This window comes from Equus quagga, chromosome 12 (genome assembly GCF_021613505.1).
Source record: "Equus quagga isolate Etosha38 chromosome 12, UCLA_HA_Equagga_1.0, whole genome shotgun sequence".
Classification (NCBI taxonomy): Eukaryota; Metazoa; Chordata; class Mammalia; order Perissodactyla; family Equidae; genus Equus; species Equus quagga.
In genome coordinates, this window is record NC_060278.1 from 34,008,210 (window position 1) to 34,027,627 (window position 19,418).

General features: G+C 38.5%; 1 protein-coding gene across 4 annotated transcripts in view; it reads right to left on the reverse strand.

Annotated features, from left to right (window-relative positions):
• Positions 1-19,418, reverse strand: part of SDCCAG8 (SHH signaling and ciliogenesis regulator SDCCAG8) — a 224,458-nt gene that overhangs the window by 152,871 nt on the left and 52,169 nt on the right. For all 4 annotated transcript variants that reach the window (XR_006891041.1, XM_046678394.1, XM_046678393.1 and 1 more), the window contains exons 10-12: positions 13,652-13,804; positions 6,440-6,574; positions 3,660-3,776 (exon numbers count right to left, since the gene is read on the reverse strand). Coding sequence is in view for 3 of the 4 variants with exons in the window: in XM_046678394.1 (XP_046534350.1) it covers positions 3,660-3,776; positions 6,440-6,574; positions 13,652-13,804 (405 nt within the window). In the remaining variant the exon portion in view is untranslated. The remainder of the gene's footprint in view (positions 1-3,659; positions 3,777-6,439; positions 6,575-13,651; positions 13,805-19,418) is intronic.

The window sequence follows — 19,418 nt, forward strand, 5'->3', positions numbered from 1 at the left end:
CCGTGGGAGTCTGCACTCTCCCTATGCTGGAGGCACCCTGACATTAGATAGCAAATAAAAAACACTATGACAGGTGGAGAGAGAGACAGAGAGACTGCAGAAGAAATAAAAACATTTTACACCTTAGTACCTTTAACATCGCTTTTTTCCTGCTTTTTGAACAAAGGGCTCTGTATTTTCATTTTGCCCTGGGCCCTGATCAAAGGTTGGGGGCTCTAAAGAATCACCTTCTGAGAGTCAGCTACCAAAATGGAAGTTGACAAAGAAAACTCCACTTATGCATCACTCCTCTCTGAGTCAGCCGACCTTTGTGATGCACAGCAACACCAGGGCTTCCTGCGGCATTCCTGTCTCAACGGAAGGCTCTAAAATGAATTATGTGCTTTGAGTTTCAGACTCTAAGGGGCTCCTTTCAGGAACTGGTGATTGGGGTTGCTGCTTGGGAGTCATTTCCTTCAAATAGTCTACACAGGATTAACTCACATTTCTTTAGAATGATGATGAGGCACCTTACAAATATAAAGCATAATCAAACACTATATATGAAATTTACTAACAGTAGACAGAGAAAGTTGAAATTTTTCTAAGATTTCCCTTTATTTCCTATTAAAGAAGGTAATACCATAACATTCTAATGTACAAAAATATGCCTGTTTTCTTAATTTGAATAAACCAACTGTGAAACAAACATTGTTGAGACAGTCAAAGAAATTTGAAAATGGGTTAGGGATTATATGATATTAAAGAATTACTGTTAATATTGTTAGCTGTGATAATGACATAGTGATTATGAAAAAAATATCCTTCAGAGATGCACCCTGACGTTTTTATGAACAAAATAACATAATGTCTGAGATCTGCATTAAATACTTCAGCAAAAGAAGAAGTGGAGGAAGAAAACAGAAGAGGAAGAGGAAAATGAAGACGAGAAGATAGAGAAGAAGATGAAGTCAAAGAAGACAAAGAAGATGAAGATAACAGTGAAGACAAAAAAGGAGAGAAAAAATGTGAGATAGATGGAATAGGACTGGCAACATGACGAAGCTGATGGAAATCTGGGAATTCATTATAATATTCTCTTTATCCTCATATATGTTTTTAAATTGCCATAATGGAGTGAGTGTGTGTGTGTGTGTATCTGTTGCCTACAGAAAATGTCTAATAAAAATTGAGGCACAGATTTTTCATTCTCCTCTATACCAAATGTCTTCTTTTGTGGGGGGGGGGGGGGGAAGAGGGGGGTGAAGCAAAAAGCATCCTCTGAGGCTGACAGGAGCTCTCTAAGCTGAAGAGATACAAAGGAGTTGATGGGAAGGGTAATCCACCCGTCGGTTCCGACACAGCATACAAAAGAAAAGGAGAAAATGGGAGAAGAGACTGCCATTGTGACTCCCTGACCTTTCCTTCTCATTGTGCTAGAGTCAAGGATCAGGTCACAAGGAAAACGATTTTGGTGGTCAACCATTTGCCCTATTTTGTATACATCAAAAAAGCTCTTGTTCTCACCACATTCCAACCTCACAGATTCCCACCTACTTTAAAACTGTATCAAGAGGTCAGATTAACAAAAATACCAACTAAATGACTATATTACAAAGAACACCTTATTTGTAAACCTAGAGATAGCCTTCTTGTAATTCTGAATTGCATGATATGTAACATTAAAGTTAAACACACTTTATATTATTACAGATATTTTAGATAAATGCTCACGACGCCCAGCTTCTAAAAGTGAAATGTAAATTTCTCTCTGGAGTGCAGATGGAGGCCAAGCAAAGTAGCTCTGGGCCTCTGGACAGAAGGTCAGGCCACGGCTGAAAGACCAAAGAACAATTGCCACTTTGCACTCCAGACCATCCACGGAATGAGACACCACCACTTTCTTTTCTGAAACTGTCTGTTCAATACAAAACAGTTCGAAAGAGTACCTACAAGATTTCCTCACCTTCTGTCTGAGGAAAAACGGTCACAGGCACATCACACCACACCACAAGCATTTGTAACTGTTCAGAGGTTTTACTCCTAACTCTATGGCCTCCTAAAAAGGCACATCTCTATCTAAAAACAACACTCAAAACCATTATGAAAACTGTTAATGTTTCACTGTTTAGCAGAAAATGTTTACAAACGAACACTGATCTTTTAAAAATCCTGCCACCCATCACTAGTTAATTAAAATGAGATACAGCACTAAAAGACAAATACTACAAAGATGTCTACACAGGTTATTCATTTTCAAGTGATATTGCGATCATACTGCTCCCATAGTGCTTTTTCTCTCTAGAACATTATCATGTAATTTTAAATAACTTAGAGACTTCCTTGCTATATTTTTCCAGTTAGTCTAAAATGTTGTGGGCAGATGCTATCAAATAACACAAAAGGTCCAAAAGAATGCTAATGAGCACGCCAAGACGATACCTTTTAAAAAAAGTCATAATGCACCAGGAAAGGAAAGTTCTGTGTTTGGTTTGGTAATCCCAGACCTTCAGTCCCTGATAGAAAGGATTTTCAATTCCACTATCAGGCACGCCCCCAACTGGAAAGAATAACACAATTCCATTACTTGTACATGTTAATAACGAAAAGTCCTTTGAAAATGGAAACTTGCTATAACACTTTGAATATACTGGTTTAAAGGCAGAATATGATTTTAGTTGTTTAGATTTTAATTTGGCGCCAGAGATTTCAGTTATTACTCCCTGATAATGTCATTGTCACTCCCATTTTCAATGCTTTTCCTGATCATCTTTGGGTCATTTGCATAGAGAGTTAATTGGCTTGAAAGGGGAAAGATGTTGGAAAATACAATAAAAAGCTTTGAATTAGATATATATTTCAAAAAAATTACTTAGGGCTACCTACTTTTAAATTGTAGTAACTTCTTTAAAACATTGACACTGAGAACTCAGTCTTATTATTTTAATCGAATAGATTTATCAACCTGATTTCACTGAGTATAAAGAATGAATGCCTACAATGTACTGTAACCTAAAAACAGAAAATCAAAAGTCAGCTTATTAGAAATGTTTCTCTAGAAACTTTATCCACGTTGTCAATTAACATTGGAGTATCTACATGATCTCAACAAAGAACATAAAACATCTGCTCAAACTGAAATTGAAGTAAGCAGCATTTTCTCCCCTACATTTCTAATTTCACCGTATTTAGGCTTCGTAAGCAAACGTATTCATGGTTATCTTAGTTAAAACTGGTTTCACTCTGCCAACAATCACTTTGATTGATGTGTTTACATATCAACTCATCTCATCTTACAAATTTTAAACTTTTTCATTTAAAATTGGATTCAAGTTGGCATCTTTCAAGAACTTTATGTATGTATATTTTAGGTTCAAACTGTGCATTAGAACATTTTTTTTTACTTTCATAAGTAATAGATACACATATCCAAATGTATATTTATGACCTGTCAGATTGGAATTTTATATGCATGCAGTTGTATTCTCACCATTTCATGTGAAAGGTGATAATTTTAGGCAACTATAAAAGAAATCCTTTTAATAGTATAAGCTGGATCATTCCATTAGTTAGAAGAAACATAACAGAAACAAATGACTTAGGAATAAAACCACATCAACTTCATAAAGAATGTCAGTTATGTCTTCAATGGCTGCACTCATGCTTGTGGCAACTCTTACCTGATCTTTAATTTCAAGGTCCCTGTTAGCTTTTGTTTTGTACTCTCTGTACTCCTTTTCTGCCTCATCCTTCTCCATTTTGGTTTTATTCAATTGATAGCGCATTTCCCCACACACCTGTTAGATTACAAACATTAGATCAATAGCTGCTGGAATTCACCAGGCAACGACAGCAATTAGATCTTTTGGTGCCCCCTAGAGGTCATATAAATAAAATACAATAGAACTTCTTTAGAAATGGTATTTTTTATTAGAATATTCAATATATTCTGTTAAAATGTGGAGGCAATATCAGAGATTATTGAGTCTAACAGTTTCAAATTACAAATAAAGAAGTGTATAACTAAGGAATTCAAGTAATGTGTCCAAGATTTTGTACGTAAGATAGTAGTTTCAATTGCATATTATCATCCAAAATGCACTATCATCTCAATTTTTACATAAAAAGTATTAATTAAAATATCAAGGTATGTTATTATTCATTCAAATTGTTATGGTTAAACAAGTAGACACTCTACATTATAAAACTTTCCTTTAAAGACTTTATCAGTTAGGGTTTGGGGTTTTTTTTTGGCGAGGAAGATTGGCTCTGAGCTAACATCTGCTGCCAACTTTCCTGTTTTTGCTTGAGGAATATTGTCGCTGAGCTAACATCTGTGCCAATCCTCCTCTTTTTTGCTGAGGAAGCCTGGCCCTGAGCTAACATCTGTGCCCATCTTCCTCTACTTTATATGTGGGACGCCTGCCACAGCATGGCTTGACCAGAGGTGCATAGGTCCACACCTGGGATCTGAACTGGTGAACCCTGGGCCGCCAAAGTAGAACGTGCGCACTGAACTGCTGTGCCACTGGGCCGGCCCCGACAAAGACACATTTTTAAAGATTATGTATCATCCAATGGCTATACTTGGCTGAAACTTTTCAATTTTGGTATTTCTCCAAAAATGATGATTAGAATTTTAGAAATTAGTTCATTACTGAGGTATTAGAATCTTATAGAACCTATATGCATTACCTATGTTCAAATAAAAAATACTTTTAAAAATAAACTAATCCACATTCCAAAGTTATAGCGACAAGACAGAAGTCAGTCAGCTTCTCCCCAGTGGCCCTCAAAAAGTTAGAAAAAGAACAAAATTACTAAAAATTCTATTTGAAATTCAAATGCCTTTAATGTGTGAGTGTTGATCCTTCTCATTTCAAAAAAACTAGTAATTTACAAAACGTTATTAATTTTAAAGCTAAATAAAACTCAAAAATTGACGGAAAAAAATTAGAGGCCCTAATTTGCTTTCTTTCTTAGTTCTTCACTGCTCCAATCTATTTGATTTACATATAGGAATGAAATGAAAGAATCCAAATTGATAATACCAGAAAATAATAATCATACAACCATAGTGTTTAAAACCCAATGGCAATACAAAATTACTCTACAAAATAAATGTCTAAACATTAGGTCCTATTTAAAATTATTTTATCCCTTAATTTTAAAGTTCCCTTGCCTTACTACTTTCAGTTTGGAATTTGCTAAGTTATCTGCAACACTTAAATTCCATCTATAATAAATCAACAAATCGAATTGAACTAGAATTACTTTATCTCGGGGATGGAAGCAACCTCACGGCACTCTTCCGACACTTGAGCCCTCTGGACAGCTCTACAGACAAAGCGTCCCAGGTGCCAGCCGAGAGTTCTCTCCCTACGATGAGCTGAAGACTGTTGCTAGAGCTTTCACTCATAAACCTGGGTTAATTACCTCTTCCTTCTCACCATTCCATTACTTCCACTCCTATCTCCACAAAAACATATCAACTATATGGACATATATGGTTATTTCAAAACTTCTACACTAGCTAGCTTGAATTTTAGAAAGCAAATGGACAATTATAGAAACTCAAAGAAAAAAAAGAAAAGATAGCCTCCCTCTCCTAGCCCACGTTAAAGCCAGTTTTAATTACTAAATTATAAAGCAACAAAGGAATTAAAAATGTGTCAAAATTTAGACAAATATGTTGAGAAGTAAAATGCAATATGAAAAGAGTATATATTTTAAACAAAATTATCTGTGTATGTATTGGTGTAAAATAAATTGATTTAATTTATTACATCATGCATGCCCATAATTAGTTTCTTAGTTGTAAGTGATTACTGAAATGTACATGAACTTCTGGTGTTTCTTACATATGTATCTTACATTAGCCAGTGAAGACCAGGAAACACTTTAGTTCTGGGTTCACAAGTTTGTGACATCTATAACGCAGACACTGTGATATTTTAAACTATAAATTTAAGGACCAATAAAATAAGAAGTGGTAGTATTAGAATCTTGATTTTAGAGACTAAATCTGAAAAGCAATGAGAGGTGGAGAATTTTTTATGTTAAGCAGACTTTTCGTGTTCTAAATATATGTCTTTCAGTATTACCATGAGGAACAAACCTGTGGCAAAAATTACTCCTAATCAACTAATTTAGAAATACAAGCTTCATCAAATGTTGAAAAATTAAAGTAAAAAAACTTATTTACAAGTCTATCTCAGTCACTAACCCGTCAGCTCTTGGGGACATTATTTGTGTCCAGTTCACCTCTGTGGTTGCAGCACCCAGAGAGAGCCTGCCGATCCTGAGTAAATGTTTGCTGAGTGACCATTACGTGGACTTTTATTATCTTCAAGTAACAAAACTTTTCTCCCCCAAACTTCTTTCTGAGCTTTGTACATTAGTAAAAGTCTTTTCAAAGAAAATATTTACGCAATTATTAAACTAAAATATCTCTTTGTACCTTTGTGACATCCATCTCCTGGGAAGCAAGCTGGTTTTGAATTTCCTCTAGTTGACTAACAGCTGAAATCTTCTCTCTTGTAACTTTTTCCACCTGGGCCTCTAATTGGGCAATATTCTGAGACAGGGTCAACATCTGTAAGAGGGAATAAAAGTCCTAAATGATAATGTCATTTGACAAAATAAATACTAGAAATGTCTTGAATTAATAGAGCCTCAGCATGGCCACAGGGCTGTCTGCAAGTCATTTCTCTGTGGATTTGGTAAGTCTGTTTCTCTATATCCTCAACTCACTGACCAGCCCTGACTTAAACACGTAATTCCCTTCTATTCATTCCCTGGTCTCTACCCTCATTTTGGAAAACATTTATCAAGATGATAAAAATCAAAGTTTTAGTTGAAACCCTAAGGTGACAGGTGTCAGACACCTATTGAAATTATGACAGAGATTGACATGAATATATTTCCGAGGAGATGTCCAGGAATCAGACGACTCTTAAACCTTTGTCCCACAGGGAGGGCAGAGAAGGACGGACTGTGAGAGCTGGAGGGGCAGGTGTCTTTACAGAGAGCTACTGCTGTTCTATGAATTGCAGCCACTCACCCGCCACCAACCAGGAGGCGGCTCTCTGCAGCTCCCTGTGTTGGTAAAACCTCACCGGCCCACCCATCATCGGCCATCCCTGATTCCTCTCAGTCGTCCTCTCGTCTCCTCCACGAAGGCTTCTTTGACCTCCAGCTCCTAACACAAAATAGGAGCCCCGTACTGTGCCCCGTGGATACCCAGCTAGCGTGCACTGGGTGGTCTCGCCTGCTGCTTGCAGACGGCCTTCATTCTCATCGAGCGTTGCCCGTGCTGTCCTGGTGGTGTCAGACTTTGACTCTTCCTCTATCACACCCCAGCCTCTTCTCACACTGTTTTTAGTTCTCTGTTTCCTCATTAGACTAGAAGTTCCTCAAGGTCAAGTTCCTCAAGCGGTACCCAAATGTTTGATGAATGAACAATTAGAAGAAATAGCTTTTCTGAGGGACTCTGCGGAGATCAGGTTCTTAGTTTTTCTTCTCAGGGTTAAGAAATGCCTTCTAGATCTGAGATTTAACCTTTATAGTTTTTTGTTTGCAATTACATTTCACTCTGCTCCAGTAAGCCAAATTTTTCTAGGCTCTTAATTTCTTATTTGTAGTAGTAGTTTTAAAATGAAGAAGAAATGCTACCTCACACCAGACCAAATCTATCAGTTTTTAATCTGTTAAAACAAGACCTGGCAATGAATTTGAAATAATAATAATGTTAATAATAATAATAGTAATAGTAATAGTTGAAATCTACCATTGTACACTGACATGGGTATGAATTCAAATTTTCTTTTTAAAGATTTTATTTTTCCTTTTTCTCTCAAAGCCCTCTGGTTCATAATTGTGTATCTTTAGTTGTGGGTCCTTCTAGTTGTGGCATATGGGACGCCACCTCAGTGTGACTTGATGAGCAGTGCCACGTCCGCACCCAGGATTTGAACCAGCGAAACCCTGGGCTGCCAAGGCTGAGCGCATGAATTTAACCGCTTGGCCACGGGGCCGGCCCTTGAATTCAACTTTACAACTGAAATCAATAACTAAAAGTTTGTGATAAAAATCAAGACTGCCTTTGAATTATATAACTAGCTAAAGTTGACACTTACAAAAACAATGGGCCCTTGCGGCCAGCCCGGTGGTGCAGCTGTTAAGTTTGCATGTTCCACTTCTCGCCGGTTCGGATCCCAGGTGTGGACATGGCACCGCTTGGCAAAAGCCATGCTGTGGTAGGCATCCCACATATAAAGCAGAGGAAGATGGGCATGGATGTTAGCTCAGGGCCAGTCTTCCTCAGCAAAAAGAGGAGGATTACCAGCAGTTAGCTCAGGGCTAATCTTCCTCAAAAAAAAAAGAAAGAAAAGGGCCCTGGTAGCTATTTTCTAATTTAGAAGGTAGATGTATTAATTAACTTTTCTGGGGGTTGTGAATTGTATATTTGACTTATAGTTGTTTACATGTCCTTCTTATCATCAAAAGCTTGGCTACAAATTTAACTTGCAATTAAATTACTTTTATTGATATCAAGCTATGAACTATCCTTATGCATAGTGCAATCTGAACCTAAAATTAAAGGTCAAAAGAAGTTAAACGTAACAAATCAAAAATATTAATTTAATTTCCTTAATTTAAAAATTCAAGTTCATGAGTCTCTGTATTATGAATGTGTAATCATAGCTCTTCTGGAACCACGCAACAGCAACAAACTTTAATTACCAGCTACTAAAAATCATACTGTATGTGGAGATAGATGCTATGGTAAACATAGTAACATTGTGTGGTTTTTGAAGTAAATACACAGACATTTATTTTGCTAATTGTGAATTCTGAGTCAGTTTCTATTATAAAGCATGTAACAAATCGCACTCTTTCCATATGATTCCCCCCTCTGCCACCTCATTTCTTTCCTCTGCCCACTACCTGTCTGCTCCCTCCTGTCACCCACTTCCTGAGGCCTCCTCTCCTGCTGTCATACCTTCTTTTTCCCCATGCCCACCATCTGGAAGTCAACATTACACCACAGGAGCTTCTCCACCCACATCTGTTGCAAAGACAGAAGTAACACAGACAGCTGCAACACTGCTGGATGTCCAGGGCGTTGACATCAGCTAAGTCCTTTAAACTTTGACAGGGGCAGCAAGAGACAAGGACACCCCAGTTGGGAAAGCCTGATAGAAATCTCTACACAAGAGCAGTCCCTAGTGTTCTGAGCATGGTGAAAGGCAGTCCTCCCTATACAAGAGGAACAAGAATTAAGGATTCAAGTGATGGGCTACTATCAAGGGAGCCCACTGAGAAAACGTGTGGGCCTTGGGGCATTCAATAAAGACAGGATGGATGACTGATTGAACCAGCAAACCTAGGGGCTCAGTGCAGCCAAGGACCATGACTGAAGATGACAAACAAACTCACAGCAGGTACTGTTTGTGGCGGAATGGCTCAAAATCTGTCTGGGTAGAAGGCATCTGTTCTAGAGCTTTCCACACAAATGAAATTTAAGAAGAAGGAGTAAGAAGAAAGGAAAGAAGTAAAAATAATAAAAAGAAAGGAAGAAAATCTAGAAGTCCCGCACGCATTCCTCATTGCTAGGAAAGCAGTGGTCCTCGTTCTAGCACAGAGTACAGACACCCCAGTGTCGGGGCGCATTAACGTTACTGTCCTGTGCTGGGCAGCGGATAGACTGTCTCTCTTTCAATCTCCTTAAAGAAGGAATTATATGGGATTCATTTTCAGTTGAAAAAAGAAGGTTCAGAAAATTAAGTAATTTGCCCAAATTCATTTGAGCTAATAAATAAAAAGTAAAGCTGTGCTTTATTTTCAAATCTGTCTGCTTTCACTAACACGAAGTTCCAGGAACTCCGTCCAGTAGGCTACTTCTCTCTTTCTCTAGAGTAAGAACGATAATCGCCACAAGCTAAAATCTACTAAATGCCCACTCGAAGCCAGGTATTATATTAGGTACTTTCAAAACTAGCTTAATCCCGTCAACTCCCTTTTTTTACTACTCTGAAGGTCGCTTTCTGCCACATCCTGTGAGAGCACTTGTCTCAGTGCTGGGGCCACACTCAGCTCTTCATTCAGACATCAAATGTCAGCCAGGGCTTACTGGGGGCCAAACGACTCAGACTCAGAAAAACATTGTGTACCTGTTGCCACCTTTATTCATGAAATAATTGGCAGGATGAGAAAGACGTTCTGTTACATATGAAAGCACCTGGAGCGCTGCCTGGCACGTTTCAGCCTTCCTTTGTTCTTTCTTATCAGGAATGCTCATCTACATATTTTTATAACTACTCAGCAAGGCAAAAGCTTTCCACTAAACAACCCAGATAATAAAAATCTCCTGGGTGTGAACAATAGCTGGTCTTTGCTATTGATATCATTTTCTCTGACACAGAACACAGTTCACAACTTTACCTCCCTTCACACCTTATTCATGCTGGTGAGAGCCAGCATTCCTTCCCCCATACTCTGCATTTCTGAATCCTACTCATTCTTCAAAGCTCAGCTAAAACCCCACCTTCTCCACAAAGCCTTCCATGATCTCTTGCAGACAGGGATCTGTTTGGACCCTCTGAATTCTCGGCATTTGAGTCAGACCTCTCCAATGGCACAGGGCCTTGCTTCCTCCCCTTGTATGACAATCATCTATTCAACAAATATCTATTGAGCACGTTTTTGTGAGAGGGTTGTGCCAAGCAATGAGGATGTTAATAGACCACACATTCAAGGGACACATAGTAAATGAGAGGAGACAGACAATTCAACAAGAATTTGCAATCCACTAAATTATGGGGGCCCACAGGAGAGGCTCCCCATTATCTTTGGGAGCTTGTGAGAGGATGTGGTATGAAGAAGAACTCTGGAGGGTCAGTCAGAGAGGGCAGAGGAAGATTCCTCTAGGCAAGGGGCAAAGCACAAGCAAAATCCTGAAATGAAAAAACGTATGGCAGATTGGCATGTTGGTATGTTTGAGGAAGTGCAAGAAAAGTGAAGGGAGGTGAGACTGGAGAGCCAAAGAGAGGAAGAAAAATATAGAAACTTAATGCTACACTTAAGGATCTAAATTTTATCCAAGTGGTTGCAGGGAGACATGAAAGGATTTGAAAGCAAGAGACTGACATGTTGACATATGCATTTTAGAAAGATCACCCTGGTTGTGGTTTAGAGAACAGATGAGAAGGAGGTGAGACTGGAAGCGAGGAGACCACTGGGGCTATAGGAATCATCCACGGTCAGATACAGATAGCAGTGGGATGGAGAGACAGGGCAATGTAAAACTCCTGGAGGTCTGACTCTCTAGAACTGGGTGACTAAATGATGCATAGGGCGAGGGAGAGAGGGAGACAAGGGTGACAGCAAGCGCTTCCCCTGCAAGGGGAAAGATGGGAAGCTGGTTTGGGAGCTCACTAGAGAGCTAAAGATTTAGGAATTGATACCATATATGAAATGAAAGCCACAGTAGTGCTAAAGACACTAAGTCTAAAGTTCTCTGCTAAACTCTAGAGCCTTCGACAGCTGCTTTCTGGATGAGTGTCTTTCATTGTCTCAAAGGCACTTGAAATTCAGAGTAACTTAAAAAGCACACACCGTCATTCTCCCAAATCAAGAATAGAGATTCAGAGAAATTAAGGAAAGAGAATCTTTTATGGAGAATAAAAACTTAAAAATATTCCCTAAAAATAGCATAAGGACGTCTTCAGCAAACATAGCAGTGTAACTTCATTGACCGTGGGTACAGAAGCTGAAATGCAGTCGCTGAAGGGTGAATGGGAGATGGGAAAATAAAGGCAGCACATAGGGATGGATCTTTCCAGAAACTTGACTGTTAAGGGGAAGAGAAAGGAGGGAAATGGAACTACTGAGGTGACGTCCAACCTTGGCTGCACACTGAACTCACCTGGGCAACTTTAAACAATACTGATACCTGGATCCTGCCCCCAGACAGCTTCACATAAGTGGTTTGAGGTGCAGACTGGGCAATGAGATTTCCGGAACTACTGTGTAGCCAAGATTGAGAGATTGTTTCTTTCAACAGGTGGGAGGAATTTGAGAGTATTTTCCTGATGACAAGGAAGAGGCTGTAGGGAAGGAAAGGCTGAAGATTCAGAAGGGAGGGGGAACGAATGGAACAAGGGCCCTGAGGTGGTGGACGACGATGGGATCCAGAGCAAGGGAAAAGAAGCAGGATTACGCCTCTCCCATTCTGACAGGGTTGGGATGCAGGTCAAAGTTTACTTTGAGCCAGAGGTGAGGGGGAAAATAAATAGTTGAAGTGGTTATCACCTAATGGCTTCAATTTTCTTCATTAGGTAAGTAAGACTGTCTGCTGAGAATGAGAGGAAAAGCGGTACAGCAGAGAATGTGAGGGGACTAACAGTGATTTGAAATAGTCAACAAAAAATAGGTCCAAGATACCATCCCTTCCCACCTGGACTACCATAATTCCCTCCCACCCGATCTCCAGGCATTTATTCTGCTTCTCCTTCCAATCTCTTGACAGACGATTTTCCTCAAATATAAATGCCATCACGACACTGCCCAATTTAAAGCCATTCAATGGCTTTCCAACACTTTTTGGATAAAGTTTAACATCCTTCACTTGGATTTTAAGGCCATTCATGATTTGGTCCCTGCACACTTCTCCAAACTCATCTCCCATTATTCTGTCCCTCACTTCCTACGCTCCAGCCACCTGGCCTTCTCTAAATTCCTAGGAAGTACGATACTTTCCACCTTTAGAGTCTTGGGGGTATTTTTTTCCTGGGTTTGAAACTCATCGTCTCAACTTCTTACCTGACCGCTTCTACTCAACCCTTTGGAGACTCATTTTCAAAATCTCTTCTCAGGAAAGTCTTTCATGACTGCCCAGACTGGGTCATGTTGACCTGTTATACCTTCTCACAGTATGCTATACTGTACCTTCATGCCTTTGTCACAGTGGTAATTAAAAACTCATTTACGGAAGGAAGCGTTTAATGTCTACCTCTCCCACTAGTCTGTAAACTTCATGAGGGAACCTCATGGGTCCTGTGACTGCCACACTCCCACATTCCAGTTTGTTACTGTTTTCAAACACTGCCCATTTCATGGTCTCTGTTCCTTTCGCCTTTAATTTCTCCCTTCCATTTATTCATCTGGTTATGGTCATTATTCATCTTGAAATTTGTAAGAACCTATTTGTACAGGGTACATAATCACTTTTTCTTGGTTACTTGGTTTCTTGTAAGTGTTTTATTTTCTGCAAGTCTAATTTGGGAGTGGGCATGAAGTAGGGGAGTCATCTGTCTTTGATTTAGCCAAGGTAGAAATAAAATCTGGATATCTGCAGGGCACCCGCTCCCCTCTGACCAACAGGAGAGACAGAATCAAGCGAAACGACAGGATTAAAGTAAATTTCACAATTTCATATGATGGAATCTAATGGATTATTTTATCTGGAAGGGTCAGGGAATATCACTTTTACTGAGAAATATATGGAAAAATAGAAAATTTTTATGAGCTTTAAGTTATAAGAAATTTGACTACTTACAAGGTTTTAAAATTTAAACTTCATTCAAGAATTGCAGCCTATAGAATCATCAATGACATCAGCACAAACATTTCTTCTGCAATGTGGGTAACAAATTGGATCCTTAAGTACCTTTGACACCATGTCCTCCCTTTCTTTTGTTATTTCATTTTTCATCATCTCTTTCTCAGAGGCCCTTTTGTCTTGCTGAGATGCAAGCTCTTTTTCAAGTCGTTCGGTCTGCCTCTCCAGTTCACTCTTCAACTGCTCACACTGGATTAAAGCCTGCCAGAAACAGACAGTGAAATGGAGCTTAGAATTTGGAAAAATAAAGGGAAAACGAGACAATTAAGTTTTAATTTTGTTTAAAATAGTTAAAACACACTATAAAGTCAAGTAGAATAATTTTCTATTTCTTAACACCACTTACTAATCTAAAACAGTATTCAGATACTACATGTGTTCAGATATTTCAATTTTCATAATTAAGGCTATATTAATTTATCAACTAACAAAATTCAGGTAGTGCACTTTGATGAGAGCCACTGATAAATCAGAATTATAAAAAAGGGGATCAGAAAAAGGAAGTGTTCTAGCATTTTCAGTTATATATCATGTTTATACACAAGAAATATATAAGTACTAAATTTAACTGATTTTTCATTTGCTCATGCTTAAAAATTATTTGAACACTTTAAATGATAAATAGATTTAAAATAATCTCAGTTTAAAAATAAGTCCCAATAAAATTAAAGTGCTTAGCACAGAAAATCTGAATCATTCTATGGTGTCTTAGTTTTTATCCCAGTGGCTCTAATCTACAATATCTCCCTCACCCAACCTCTATTTTCCCTTGAATTGGTAGCAAGAAACTCAAGTCTCTTATGACTTACATACTGTGTAATTATAAATTTGACAGTCACTTTTGTTGTTAATAGAGACAGAAATTGTCTCAGTAAGCACTATAAGTTTCATGTATAGCCATGCTTCTCTCTGGTGAAAGCAATAATAAATACAGACAAATGTCTAGGATATATGAATTTTCCTCTCTTCCTCTGGAAAGCACTAAACTCCAATTTCTTGTAAACTCTTCTCAAAAGTTTCTGTACTCCTTGGCACAAAGTATGGGGGTAAAATTCAATTGTGTCAGATTAACAGATAAGGAAATACGATGACTAAAAATGATTCTCCTAGGGAGTCAGTCCCGAGTCCAATTCCAGATGAGAATGCCTGGAAAAGAACATTTTAAAAGAAATGAAAAAGCATAATTTTTCTATAATTTAAGCCCTAGGAGCTTGAAATATTATGAGTTAGAGACTTTTGTGCTTCAGAATATAATTGCTCTTGTGAAAAATATTTTATATGAACCTAAAATATGTTCATAACTTTTGCTGATATAATGACTATTATTGGCAAGAAAGAATAAAATGATCATTGACTATAAACCAATATACCCAATCAGAAGGTTTTTAATTGAACGAAGACTCAGAGCTAACATTATTAACTATAGGAACAGTGGAAGGGACTGCTGCAGATCTAAAGATCAGGCTATGGGAATAAAAAGAATCAATCCAAAGAAGGCAGTCAACTTGGGAACAGTAAAGGATCCTGACAGGATAGGAGGCCTGATGCCGAGATAAGATGAGAGAAAGCGCTGAAACACAGCCACTGCTGAGGCCTTGGTTTGTCGGTGGCCTTCTCTCTACTTGGACTAGCCACCCCCAATGATGAAGGAAGTATGAAAGCAGTAATGAAACAATGAATGAAGACACTACATTAAAAACTGGTTATGGACTTCTCTTGGTGTGTGACCAATGACTCCGTATCATAAAATAGCATTTAACTTCTATTCGTTTTGATTTTAATACATACGCCCAGCCACAATGAAGAGAATATTAAGATTTAATAACACTTGGAATTAGAAAAGTGGTTTAATCTTTCTAAAGATATCTCTCTTATAATGGACCTCACATACTAGAATATTTGGTTCTACTAAACAAATATTTATACACTATTTCCATTAAAGCTTTTCCTTTTAATTCTACGGCTCCCTCTCCTACTTTCTAGAATCCCAGCTGACTCAGTATCCCTGATCATACTCATCTAACCATGCAGTAAAGGAATAACTGAATTCTCCAAGGCTAGGTCAGTCAATGGTCAATTACCACTAACTGATAGATCTTCATGGGTGATCAAGCCAATTTGGGGCCTGTGGCTGCCATTTCTCCCTAGAATTCCCAAAGTGTTGGCTTCTCTCTTTCCTGGAGTGCAGCCCCTTTCTTGATGGAAATGCTTGTAGGTCTTGGGAAGTTGAGGAATTACACTTTCTCCCCACCTAGTAGACTCAATCCATAAAAGACCTTCTCTCTTCCAGGAAATTTCTTTATTTGTGGTCATTCTATGCTGGCCACATTAACACCATTTTCAAAACATAATTTATTGGCCTTGATATTCCCAGTCCTAGTTTTATTAAACCAAGAAGTATACATTATTATCTTAATGGGGTCAAAACATTTTCCAAAACAAATTTATGTCTAGTCAACTCAATTTTTAAAATAGGAAAACTATTTTAGGACATATAAAAGTCCTTCTCAACTGCTAGGGTTAGGTTCCTAGAAATCCTTGTGATAGAAGAATTCATGATTAAAGAATTAAAGATCTTATGAGAAATACAGAGTTCATACTTGTGAATGTAAACTTAAAAACTTATGAAAATGTTTTTATTTTTATGAAATAAAGCCCACAAAATAAAAATGATTATCAACACATTTTAACTTATGAATAATGCATAATATTGATTTTTAACTTATAAACTCTTGCTTACTGGAAACCTATCAGTCAGTCTATCCCTACCTCCCATTTTCAAGATATTTATAATTTGTTTTGTTTTGTGGCAGATATTGTACGTATCAAGAAGCATTATTTTCTATGACTGTGCCTGCAATCAAATACACAATGCTTTTCTGATTTTCTTTCCAGTTTTCTAATTCTTGCCTTTCTGATTCTGCTGTAGTCCAAGAAAAACCATAATTTGGATACTTAAAAAGGAAAAAAAAGTTTTGGGGACATTTATTCAACCTACCAGGTTGGTATTTTTTAAAAACTCTTCAGAGGGTTATCTCATCTGAGATTATGCTCGTGGTAACCTCACGTCGAAGTCAACATTTCCCTTCAAACAGAAGCAGGCAGGTCTCAGGCCTGCTTAACCTGGCATCTTGTAGCTTTCCCAAGGCATCGCTGCAGGAGCGTCTACTCTTCCACCCTCAGTTATTCCCAGGTTATTTTTTTTTCTCTTTTAATATTATCCCCTGTTGTAACGACTTGCAATTTTCAAAGATAAACAAAAACATTTACTGAGCTCTTACTACTTGCCAGATACTTTACTAAATGGCTTATAAGGATTGATTTATTTATACAAGGATTAATTTATTTAAGCCCTTCACTAAATTTTAAGTGGTTCCTATCACTCAGTTGAAGAAACAGGCTTTGAGACAGTAAATAATTTGCCCAAGATCACAGATCTGGAAAGCGGCAGAGTAGGCATTTGATCCAAGGTAGTTTCACAACTGACTCTATGTCTGGCATTCTAACTTTCTTATGTTATAAATTTATTTTCTTATAAAATCCTCAGGTGTTTCTACTGCCACTATAAATATAAATACATAATACAAAAAAATTCCTTCTGCTTCCTTAGCATGCAATGTGCAAAGTGGACACTAGATGGCAACAAATGTCAAGGAACTATAAGAACAAAGTAACCATTACATAGCCCAGTAATCAAGTGTTTGATTCTAAAATTAAAATATGTATGCCATCTCACTTTTTACTCTCAGAAAGCAAAATTCCTAATGTGCTTTACCATACCTTAGAGATAAAAACTACTAGACACGCACTGCATTTTGTAAACTGCCTAGCACTCCATCCTTGCATTATTACTAGTCCAGTGAAAAATTCTATGGATTCACAATACACAATAGCCTCTCTAGTTCTTAACTGTTAAATTTTTAAAATCACTAATTACTAAAATTCACATTACTACGTAAAGTTAATAACTGACTTTAATTCAACAACCGTTTACTGTGCAGTTAATATGTAAACAGCCATGTGGGGAATACACTGATAGATGTCACAGACCTGACTTTTAAGGTCTTTTAGTAGAGCGAGCTACGTAAACAGCTACCAGAATTATACACAGCATCAGCAGGAACACAGAGGATGAAGAGATTAAACAAGATTCAGACAGAAGGGGCTGGGGAAACTTCTAAGAAGACTGCTAGCTGAGTTGAGCCTCATCGGTTGAATAGATATTTCACAGATAAATACAGTGCAGAAAATATAGCGTTAACAAATTCAAATGGTCAACTCTAGGTCACGTTCTGGAAATAGCAGAGATTATATTAAAGAGTGTAGTAAAAGATAAGGCTAGAAAAGTTAGACTGGGGCCACACTGTGAAAGATCTGGAAGACCATGCTAAGGAATCTGTCGTTCATTCTACTGCAAGAGGAGAGCTACCTGAACAGGCAAATCGACACTTCAGGAAGACTTTGGCTGCAAGGTGAAAGATATGCTGCAATTGGAAGAGACCCGGGGGACACCAATTAGAAGGCTATTGCAACAGTCTGCACAGGGTGCATAAGAGTATCTACTCAGAGGAATGGAGGGCAGGCATAGCTCAGTAAGGGACTCCGAAGAGAGAGGGAGAGCTCGGTAACTGACTGGATGTAGAGACTGAGAGATAGGGAGGAGCCAAGATATTTTAAAGGATGCAGACCAGGGCTGTTGGTAAGACGATGATGCCATTGTCTGAAAAAGATAATACAGAAAATGGTAGAAGGAAAAGGAGTGGTGGACAGGAAGGTGGAGAAAATTAATAATTTGCTTGTGCAGAGTTTCAGATCCTGGTGGCAAATCATCCATATAAAGAGGTCTAGTAGCATCAAGAAATGTAGGCCTGAGGCTCGGGAGAGCTATCAGAGCTCAAGGCATAACATAGGAGTGTTCAAATGAAGGTGACGGTCTGGCCACGAGAGGAGAGAATGGATCCCAGAAACCAGCGCAACATGGGTGGAGGCGAGGAACTGACTCGGAGGAAAGTCTGCATTAAAGGCTTGTGGAAAAAAAGTGAAAAGAGACTTGAGAGGAGTAGAGAGGAGCAATATAAAGAGGACCCACAAGAGTAAAATATCAGATAAATCACGAGAAAGGGATGATACGTTACGATAGGACAGTTAATGGCTTGCACAACTGCAGAGTCTGAGTCAACTGAGGAATGAGATGAGCTCACTGGGTTTAGTAATCCAGAAGTGACTGGGGACCACTCCATGAGCATTCAGCCGCAGGAAATCAGAACACAGTTTGTTGAAAGCCCGACTGTGATGTGTTCAGAAGTGAACAGAAAGTGACAAGGGTAGAGGCCTGTTCGAAAAGGTCTGCCAGTGAAACGATGGTGAGATGGCAGCAAGTTAAGTGGAAGCTGATCAAGGGCAGGCTGCTCTTTGTTTGTTCAAACAAGAATAACAGCTGCAGATAGGATGAGGGAGAAAAATAGGATGAGGAAGACGGAAGGACAGAAGACACAAGAAAGACGTGATGACAAACGGCTCAGGGCCCAAAACCCGAGAAGTAGGAGATATCAAGAACTTAGAGAAAGAGACCCATCCTGGGAAGTAAGGGGGCCAGATGCACAAGAAAAAGGTGAGTAGAAGACACATTTGAGGGATGAGGAGGTGCTGAAGAGGCTCTTGTCAGTTGGTCATGATCTCAATACAGTGGGTCATCTACTGAGAGTGAGGTGGTAAGAGTAGAGTTGGGGAGGGGAAGAGTGGAGTTCCTGTCTATAGATAAGGGAGTTAACTGCAAAAAAAGAATTGCTAAACAGCACCTATACCCATTGAAGGC